The following is a 10,937-nucleotide window of genomic DNA, read 5'->3' as shown; positions in this document are numbered from 1 at the left end:
TATATATATATATAGATAGATAGATAGATAGATAGATAGATAGATAGATAGATAGATAGATAGATAGATAGATATAATAAGCTGTTAATAACTGGATAACTGGTCACCGGTCCAGGGTATGTTCTTTTCGGCTTGTCCTCATTATGATTGCGTGAGAATTGGAGCCATGACATTGGGCACCAGGCGGGGTAGATACAGTATATGTATGGTGTAAAGTTTTGGAAATCAATCAAATGTACATCAACAGAATTGCAATGATTTTTCTTTTTTTTTCTTCTTGTCACGTCACCTTTGCACTACAACTTGCTACCATGAGGGCAACATCGGTCAATGAAAAGATTGGCAAATTCCAGCCACGCTGTTTGAATGGCAAACTTGGGACTGATGGTGCTATGCCCCTGGATAGGAAGTCAAATAAGAAATTCAAACTCAAACAACAGCTCTAAAATGAGTTTTGGCATTTTTATCCATGCTTGTTCATTTAGTAATGGAGTCAGTCTTTTGTATTAATCGCTACCCATCTCTGAAAGTAGAGTCAGCACTGAATTTGATTTTGTAGAACAATTATTGGAGTAGGCCTACATTTTTCACTGTTTGGTCTTCATATGTATTTGTTTTATCCTCACACAATTGTTGGTCATTTAATTGATAGATTGCATCCATTTTCAACAATCAAACCATCCTTGCTTTCCTGAAAAAGAGTAACGTTTTTGTCTAGCTTTTGAGCTGTCATATCAGAGAGACAAATTTGTGTTGCTTCCCAACCAATGGGAGTGATGCCTCAAATCAGTGTCGAAGCAGAGTTCAGCAGCGTCCGGCAGCTTGTCGCTACATATTCTCCTGCCAGTCAGGAGGAGGGAGGGCTCGGCCTGGCTGAGGTGGGGAGAGCTGAGTGGAAGTGACAAGGCAGGGTCTCGCCAAGAGAGCCAGTCTTAGCCAGCCTGACTTTGCTTCGCTCTAGGCATGACCTAGCCTTTACTGGATCCGTCTACGTCATCATCAACAACGCTAAAGGTTAGTCTATGCTAATATGTCTACAAAGCACTTTCTGGATGAAAACAGATGCAGTGCAACGATGGCTTTTTCACAAAGATTATTTTTGTGTGTTTGTGACACTCGATTCCCAGTTTTTTCATTTTTATTTCATTTATATTGGGGGCAAAGGTGAGGATGACTCAATACTGCCCATTGCTATTTTTGTCAGGATTGTGCAAAGCTCGAGTGAGCCACTAGGCACAGGGCTGCAACGCAAATGGAAGTGAGAAACCTTGTGAGAAAGTGAAAAACACTTGATCTAGCTGGGGGCTGACATGTCGGGAAAGCTTAGAGTAATAAGGCTTCAGCAGAGACAAAATAACACCGGAAGCTGCCGGTAAGGACAACAGCATTTTCTCACTGAGAGACTATCAACTATTTTTCGCACATGTATATTATGACTCAAATATGTCTTGTGTATTATTTAATATGAGAAAGACTGAGCTGATTACCAGATGTCATGTCATTTATTAACCTGACTGTATTTTTTTGTTTTTGGAAAAAAAAAAAAAAAACACCTCAAGAACCTTTCTGGGCAACTGTTGCATTAAAAAAAAAACTTAAACCCATGGATATTTGAACACAAATGGTGGAGCAACACCTGTAGGCAGACAGGAGTACTCATAGGCATAAATTCTTCTGATTGGTTGTGTATCCTATTGAAAATAGGGCACCGTTTCTGATTTTGTACTCACATTTAAACTATGTGGACTGTACATCGTGTTTCGGCCAAGAGCATCACTGTATCCTGCCGTCTGACTGATAACATGGCGCAGGGTATCCACCTGGAGGAACAGACAAGGTGGACAAGCTGTTCAACTTTGTGTGTGGGAGCAGGGGAACACTCACTGTACACATGCTCAGGAACAGACACTAATTTGCGTGAAACTGCATTACAACTCCAAAGACAGAAAATGTGCAAACCAGACCTGATCATGAAGCTACAAGATTTTGTAACACATTACTGTAATTCATTTACATTTGAGAACTCACAATAAGTACCAAAATCAAAAACAGAAGAACTGAGCATTTATCATTACACTGGTCAACATTTAGATGATTTTTCTGGTGCCGATTCTGGCCATGTTTTTTCTCAAGCACATCGGGTTTTAATAATAACAATAATGACATACTAAGGTAAAGTAATTATATTTAGTAATTTTATGAATTAAGAGTTAGGTGCAGCAATAGGTGGAATTTATTTCTGAAAAATCGTAGCTATGAATTAGAATGTAGAATAAAAACTTAAAAAATGAAAAATCATGTGAACAAAAATACTTTTTTAAAATCAGCATTAAAAATATCTTTAGGGACAAATAAAGCCATCTCTGATTAAAATTAGCTCATGACCAATGTTATTTCTATTTAAAAATGTGTGTGTGTGCGTGTGCGTGTGTGTGTGTGTGTGTGTGTGCGTGTGTGTGTGTGTGTGTGAATATATATATATATACACACTACAGATTGTAAAGCATAAATTTATGACGATAACTTGATATCACACTACAGATTGTAAAGCATAAATTTATGACGATAACTTGATATCATAGATTGTTGTTGTAAATTCACAGTTGCATTAAGCTTACAGACTGGTAGAAAACAAAAACAAGCAATCACACAATGAGACAAAAGAGGATAGAGGAAAGTAACAAAGGGAGGGACCGCAAGACCAAATACCCCATATCAACCCAAGAGGTCAAGTCAAAGCCAAATGTATTCACCAAATGTTCACTTTGGAATGATGTCTGGAATCTTAAAGGTATTGTGACATTATATTTTGTCATCCATATCTTCCATCCCAAAAAATCAGTAGACACTCTGTTCGCCGTTTGGCGGTATCAGAGAGCCTCACTGAGCAAAGGTGGGCTTCACTCACGAGATGCGTTTTGCTTTGTTTAACGTGCTTCACATTGCACTGAGTGTGGCTCAGTACACAGGCAAGACAAGGACAGCTCTCTCCACCGGCAGTGAGGAACTGTCCCTGATTGTTAATCCTACCTGTGACTGTACATTGGCTCCGACTTGTGCCCCTTGGTAAGAATCCCCATTCAGACTCTGCATGCTCAAGTACATGTCCCCAGAGTTTGGGAGGTTAAAAGAACCTGAAGAACCTAGAGAGGGAAAATGTAAGTAGCTGAATAACATGAACGGGCTATAATAGGACTGCACATTCACACACAAGCAATGCAGACACGCACCGCACGCACGCACGCACTCACGTACACGTCTGAATAAATGGAACCCAACTCAAAGAGACACAAACAAATATACTAGAGAAAATGCCCATAAAGCAAGCAACTACCAGAGTGGAGGAGGAACACAAAAGAAGCATATAAACAAATGGATGGGGAAAATATACAGGAAGACTGAAAAAGGCTTTATATTTTTACCAACATGATGGACACAAATGAAGTGAGAATCACACGACACAAGGGGCTCTACATGTGGGTGGTCGCTTAAGCTCCCAATTGCTCCACATCAACTACTCCCAATCTAGCACTGGCGGAAGGTTTCACATGGGAAATGACAAGAACAAGAAAAAGCTTATGAAAAGACCAGTACCAGTAAACATGTTGGTTAAAAGAGTGTTTTTGCTCTCTGCAGAATCCAGTTGAAACTCCTCATCTTTCATCTGGAATCCTGGATGCAAGAAAAAGGGACCACTTCATAAGCTTACCAAATCCTGATGCAGTTCATCCCAGTCCGAACCGATCACATTCTACATTGTACTCAGTGCACTTCAACTGGCCTTTAGGTATCATATGAAATGCAAATTCTGATCATATGAGCATCATCTTGATGCTCCTAGCTGCTATGTTTACACTTATATAGCCAAATAATGTGCCACATTCCATGTGACTACATAACCATTACATTTAAAATGACAGGAGGTTGACAGAAAAGTCAAAAGAAAACAAATCCCATGGCAATATTCAGATATGTGTTTTTTTTTTCTTTTCCCAAAATACATATATTCTCGGTTCACGAGTCAGGAACGCTCCCTTTATGCATGAGTTTGCTTGGCACCAAGTGTCTTATTGACGGGAGACACTGTGATCCCCGAGCTGGGAGCTGAGAGCTGAGCCTGTCACTCTCGCCTGTGTGAATGGGGCATGAGGCAAGGAGGGAGAGATGTAGGCAGCAGGTTAAGGCCTGAGGTGTAGGGCAAGTCTTTGTTTTGTTTTTTTTTCATCTCTCGCCTTCATTATGCAGGAGTGCCTACCAGAGTTCGGTGTAGTAGGGGAGTTGGCCTGGCTGTTCTGCACTGCAGCGGCTGCAGCATGTGCCGCGTTTACAGCAGTCTTGGCGGCGTACAGGTTGGCTTCCTCCTGAAACTTGCCAATATTTTTCTTGTAGCGGATGCGCTTGTTGCCGAACCAGTTGGATACCTGCGTGGAAGAGCACAGAGGGGAGGAGCAGAGGAGTCAGACGTCAAGCAGCCACAGCAGCGTGCGCTGAGCAGTGTGACTCTTTCAAGATGTCATGTTTGGGTCCATCAAGTACCCAATTCCCAGCCCCTGCAGCAATGTCCACTGGGTACACAAGCTAATTAAGCCATAATAAGGAGCCACTTGTGTCTTCTCATGGATGGGAGCCTGACATGCTCTCAGCTCTGTCTCCTGACAAAACCCAAACACAAGGGGCCCCTGCTGCTTCGACATGTCCGTTACTGCGTGGCTGGCTGTTAAGGATACACCCCTCCCCTCAGTGATATACACAGACGAGTGAGTGATGGCAAAAAAAAAAAAGAAAAGATGGTATAAAAATAAACAAATGCATATCATTACCTACAGTCATTTTCACAACTTTTGCAATGTTATTATGCATAAGACTTTCCGCCACGATTTTTAGCACAGCAAATTACCTTTTGAAAAACATGAACTACTTTCTCTTGACTGGCAAGGAATATTTGTCTAAGGTTTTACCAACCTTTTCGAAAAAAAAATAGAGCTACTTCTCAGCTACTGATTAACGAGAAGGGCGAACAGTCGCATTCCTGATGCTAAATTCGCTCAGATTTTCTTCAATTGTAAGTTCAGAATTAACGAATTACTAATTATATTAATTTATGTGACGACATCGATCACCTTAATGTTTTCACACAATAATTAATAAAAATAATAACAACACTGATCAACAATGATGAAACAAGGTAGGAAACAGATACAGTACATGCTAAGTGAACTGGGGTTGCTTCTCGAGCATCCTGGAATACATACAAACTGTAATTGGGACAGGCATTAATATTTGACCCTTCTTTACTGGGGACTTTTTTGAAATATAGATTGCATTCCAGCCTGGGCATATTATCATTAGTTACGCACATTTTTTTTTTTCAAATTACTTCTCTATATGTCAGTATTTTAGTAACACAATTACCTTTAATAAATAGTGGGCATTGAATACTGTGGGTCTAATATGACAGTCTGGGCCCTATTTTTGTGCCAAGTGCACTTCTAGGGAAAAGCACGGTTTAACTGTACTAATTAGTGGAGTTTTCTTTCTCTTGGTATTTTGCTAGAAATTTTATAGGTAGAATTCGGCATAACGGGGCATTTGGAAGTAGTCTTTTTGCGGTCAATACTCTCAGCATCCCTCATTTGCATGAAAACTGGTCGGAGGCGCAGTACGTCTGAGGAAGCCGTGCTTGACATTGCGGAAACTGTAATAAACTCAAATTGCAAGATCTCCCCTTGCTGATGATGTAGTCCGCCGTGCATGTGACATGGGATATTGAAGACCACTTTGCACCCCCCAATCATGCATCTGACGTCCCCTCATGCTAGTCGTGACGGGGGTGTTATTTAAATATATTTAACATGATAATGATTAGAGTTTGATCAATGAATTGATTCCGACAATGATTCAGAGGGATATTCCCACGCTGATGTCATATTTATCAATGAAATCGGATAATGTCCACCAGACACTTTTGTCGAGCGCTGAATATGTTTGACTGCGCCTCGATCAAATACACCACCTGTGCACAGAGTTACACCTGCATTTTGTAACTCTAAAATGCCGTGTACTTTTTGTAAACAAATTTGCATAGCCTCCAGGGGCGCGACAGCACCACCCAATGAGGTTTAGCGTGTCTACCAAATTCACAACTGAACTAGATCATTGCTCCAGCACGAAAATAACAATGCATACTTCTTTTTTTTTTTTACTCCAAGCCCAGACTATTTTCTGTGACAAAATTGACAGGTGAGTAGGGGGCGAGGCAACTCTGTGCGCTGGAACAGCGTAAAGGCACATTGCGGCCCCAAACAGGCGACACTGCACTTGGCATGAAAATGTACTCGGCATGAAAGGTTATGGCCTTTTTTACGCCGAGCACACGAGTGCCAGTCAACCAAAATAGGGCTCTCAGTTTGTGCGTTAAAAACAGATCATTCTAGAGAGATTAAATTTGACGTAAAAGGTCAGATGTTAAGGTAAAAGCATGAGCTGGGTAAGCAGAGTGGTTGAAGTGAAACATCAGACAGCGAGACCCTAAAAAGTTGGATGAATCTTCTGAGTAGATGCTGGCTCTGTGATCAGAGGCAGAAAAATGATGAGATGATGCATGCTTTTAATGGTTCTATAAATTAGAGTGTCTCATTGCTGTGCTGCTGCACCCCCCACCCCATCTACTCTATCCCATTGGCCTTCCAGCCCACCGCTGGACCATCCAAAGAGCAGCTGCCCCTAATGACGCTTTATTTAATTTCCACCCATGTGCTTAAATTTTAATATCCCCAGCAGCCAGCCAATGTTGTGGCATAAAAAGTGACTGGATTTGCAGGACAACAGATCATTTCTATCCTGCACGTCTCTGCACTCTAAATCTTTAATATCTAAGCAATTAAAATTAATGACCATTCAGGCGAGACCCACTGTCGGCAGCAGGGTTTCCTTGACATCAATTGTTTGATGGGTTTACCTAGAGGTTAAACTAACAAGCAAGGTTTAATTGGAAGCAATGAAAGCCCTGGCTATCATCCTTTTTACTTAACCTGCTTATAGTGGATTGGAATGATGTAACCCTCACCCTTTTTTTAACAGCCCACATACTGGAAATCACATCTTTTATTAACATTATTATTCTTGTCTCCGATTTTTTTTTTGTATGCGTCATTTTAATAATTAATTGATAAGCAATCAATTAATCAAGTGTGACTAGTTATATTCGTACCACACTTTAACCACCATTGCAAGAATTGAAGCAAATACTTAAGCTTGCCAGTCAAATGTGATTAGTACTTACAGTTCAAATCTAATCCATTTCTGTGTTGCGCCTGTCCTTTGTGATAACAAGTAATATGAGCCCACCACTATATACAATATATGGTTGGAGAAGCACATAGTGAGGCAAACCCTTAAATGTCACATATTTTTTTCATCCGCCCAATGAACACTGGCATTAGCGGTTCTCCGGGTCAGCCTACTATCGAGCAATGCAAGGTGTGGATCACAACCTAATCTATAGAACTAATTCTCTTCCATCTTGGAGAAGGCCACGCATTCAGTCGACTGCTAAGTAAGGGCAGAGCCGGGGTGCAAACACTAGAATACCTGACATCAGCAACCTTGAAGCCAGTGATCGTGTCATAAGCATGTGGACTGTTTGCAAGAACACAATAGAGTTGCTCCGCATTTTGAGAGGTTGAGAAGCTCTTATATGCGAACTGAATCAATAATCTACCTTATAAATGAAAATATATGATCAGTGTATGACTACAGTTTGGACAACCTTACATTTTCAATAGAATGGAACCATTTTTTTGATTCCATCCGTTATGCAAGGTCCATAGGTGAATGAGCACTAATCTTTGTTTCGCTCAATGCACTGATCTGATGCACTGGGTGTGGCTCAAGGAGAGAAAGAAAATTCAGATATATAACGTGGCTCGGGACTAGCCACAGACCTTGAAACAAACATGCATTGTGGCAAAGAAAATATGACAGAATTTAAATGCCAACTTTGCTAACAATAATGCTGGGTGTTTCGTCAGCAGTGATGTATTGAGCAAAGCTTCCAACTGATATTGGCATACCGCTCTCGATGGATGGTTTTACTTGAACTGTTTGAATAATCAACAAAGCCCACAAAAAGAAATCAGGATTTTGACAAATTACTTAACTAAGCCCACAGAGTAGCCACTGCAATTGGATTGTGAGCGTGTAAAGTTGTGGCGCTGTGAGGGATAACACACTTAGGGTGCGCGGGGCATTCGGGTGAGCCTCACGTTTTGCTACTCACTTAAAATGAGCTAAAGCATTAAGAATAAGTCAATAGTAATGTCTTCTGTGGCCTCTGTTTGTCGAGGAGTGAGCCATTAATGGGGCCTGCGATGACTTCAAGTGAATTTTTAAAGGCACTCTAATTCTTGCAAGGACTGATTTGTTCTCATGGGGACGAGTACAGTGGCCTGCTTAGCAAGGCACTCAGAAAACTAAGCTAAGTTCCACTGGTGCCCATTTCTTTAAGTGTTGCAGCGTGATTGTGCATTGGCCAGAGGGGTAAAGAGAACAAAAGGTGGATATTCAGAACACCACACATCCTGCTGATGCTAAACAACAAACAAACATAAGTAAATGCAAAACAGCATGTGACACATACTGTAGTCTGTACACACAAAATATGATGAGAAAATTAGTGTGCTAAAAATATGAGCTGACCAAAATAGTCAATGGAACGGTGCAATTTAAAGGTGGGATGTGAATTGGACCATTGTCAAAATGTCAGTCATATCTAATTGTTTAAATTCATAATAACATTAGCAATGATCTAGTTGTGTGAGAGGGAGGGGGTCTGTGCAGTGAAGTGGCTATTACATACATAAACAAAAGAGGTAACAAAGAAATGAAAACAGTGGATCAGGAGAAGTTATGACATACCTGAGATACTGTGATGGTGCTTCCCACCCCCTGAAGGCAAAAAAGAATGGGCTTTTACAGTATCTGACTCTTCATGACTACACTCAATATCCCCCTTAACACTCCCCTCCCCACACAGAACAAAACACTGCAGATGAATCGTTATGTTATAGATTCATGTCTCCCTGATATTGTGCCTCATGAGGACGAGCATAGATACAATATAACGTGTTTGTGTTAAGCGTCTAGATAGTAGTATGTAGGAAATAACAGGGGAGTGCGCACAATAATAATTTAGATGTGTGTGTGTTGGTGGAGGGGGGTGGGGGGTAGGTGTGAGAGATATTGCCTTCAGGTTCACACCCAACAAGGAGGCTATAGCGATCAAGCCGTTAAGTTGAAAGAAGATAGCAGCATTAGGAGAGTCTTAAAGACAACATCTTACTATGTTGTTTAGCACAGCACGCAGAATCGTATTTTTCTCAAAAATTGATGATTTCTTCCCAGTTTCTGACCTGAGTGAGTGACAGGTAGGAAAGAGAGCGCATGTGGTGGATGGGAATGAGTGTCGAGGGGGAGTTGGATGGCAGGGGACAAGGCGTTGGGGCAGTTAAGAAAGGACAGCAAAGTGCTTTGATTGAGGCCAAGATGATGGTCCTCCCCTCCCTGCGGCCATGCTCAGAGTGCCTTGACTGAAGCATCATTAGGCAGTCACAATGTCAAGGTTAGCTGAGGACGCTGTGCCTTGCTGGTGTAACCCATGGCAAGGGCTTCCTCTAGGCTCCCCCCCTTCCCCACCCCGATTAGCCACCAGCTACTGTTGGATGTGCGCTACCCACCTGGGAAACTGTGATGCTGCACTTCTTGGCCAGCTCCTCTTTCGCCTCCTCGCTTGGGTAAGGGTTGCTGAGGTGTGAGTAGAAGTACTCGTTCAAAATTTCTGTCGCCTGCTTGCTGAAGTTTCTCCTTTTCCGCCTGAGTGGGGAGCAAAACGAGAGAAAGGCCGGGGAGAGCCTATTAGTGCGACCAGCATTAACTCGTCCATTTGGATCACACAAATTGCACAATCAATCTCGCACATAAATGGTGAAAATGATGAAGAATGGGCTCGAGGAGCACCGAGGAGTAGAACACTGTACTGTGTCCTGCTGCAAGTCTCGTCAAGACAAACAAGACCGGGGTCCAACCAACACATTGACGAGCAGACACACAAACGAATGCACACGCAACCACAAAACACGAAGAATGCTTAATTTGGTCTGTTGGTCTCCAATTTCCAGTCCAAGCGTGTAATGCGCAGAGTTTAGTGCCGTGGATGGGTGGGCTTCGTGATGGAGCGCAAAGCCCAGTCGGAGTGCATCTCGGTACATTATAGAAATCACGGCATGCACAGTTGAGCATTGTTCCTTAAGTGCCACAGCCCCAGGGATCTCCAGCAGAAACAAGCAAACTCTAACTAGATCTGGGTCCGCGTCCCTCCCAAGGGCACTACTTATCACATTCTTGAGCATTTGCTTATTTGTTGCCGTGTTTACTGCGCCTAGCACAGGCAGTGGGCAGCAAATGTGCTTTCGCTCGGCTTGTTTGGCCTAAACTTGTGTTGAGCCTCGCAGAATTGCACATTTCCACACTCGACGTTTGCTTTACACATGACCTGGCCCTCAATTCACTTTGTTCTCAGGTGGGAGGGGATAATCGTCCGGAAAAGTCATCATGCATGGCGCATAGACATGAGAATCACGCATCTCTCATACTACAACCTGTTTTGACCAGAAAAACAAACAAACAATGATTTTGAATAAAAGTAATGCACAATAAGTGAAAGAAATCTTTTTTTGGAAAATTAAAAAAAGCCTCACAATACATTCAGTCAACGTGAAGTTTTGAATTGGTTTTGCGCGGGCCTAAGTAATAGCTCGAGAAATAACCGTTTTTGTAAATTACTAGATAATCAAACACTTAAAACGTCAATTACATTTAGGAGGTTAGCCGGTGATTTCTTTTTTTTTTTTTTTTTTTTTTTTAACTTGAGTTTTTTTTTA

The 10,937-nt window shown here is 41.7% G+C and overlaps 1 protein-coding gene across 6 annotated transcripts in view; it reads right to left on the bottom strand.

Annotated features, from left to right (window-relative positions):
• Positions 1 to 10,937, bottom strand: part of pbx3b (pre-B-cell leukemia homeobox 3b) — an 85,099-nt gene that overhangs the window by 21,789 nt on the left and 52,373 nt on the right. For 3 of the 6 annotated variants that reach the window (XM_019862869.1, XM_019862872.1, XM_019862870.1), the window contains 6 exons: positions 9,735 to 9,870; positions 8,917 to 8,946; positions 4,256 to 4,421; positions 3,595 to 3,672; positions 3,031 to 3,143; positions 1,731 to 1,820 (listed from right to left, as the gene is read on the bottom strand). In XM_019862869.1, the coding sequence (XP_019718428.1) occupies positions 1,731 to 1,820; positions 3,031 to 3,143; positions 3,595 to 3,672; positions 4,256 to 4,421; positions 8,917 to 8,946; positions 9,735 to 9,870 (613 nt within the window). The remainder of the gene's footprint in view (positions 1 to 1,730; positions 1,821 to 3,030; positions 3,144 to 3,594; positions 3,673 to 4,255; positions 4,422 to 8,916; positions 8,947 to 9,734; positions 9,871 to 10,937) is intronic. The other 3 variants (XM_019862871.1, XM_019862873.1, XM_019862874.1) reach the window with 3 other exon arrangements.

Source organism: Hippocampus comes, unplaced genomic scaffold (assembly GCF_001891065.2).
Source record: "Hippocampus comes isolate QL1 unplaced genomic scaffold, H_comes_QL1_v1.1 scaffold147, whole genome shotgun sequence".
NCBI lineage: Eukaryota > Metazoa > Chordata > Actinopteri > Syngnathiformes > Syngnathidae > Hippocampus > Hippocampus comes.
This window is presented reverse-complemented; position numbering and strand designations above follow the sequence as displayed.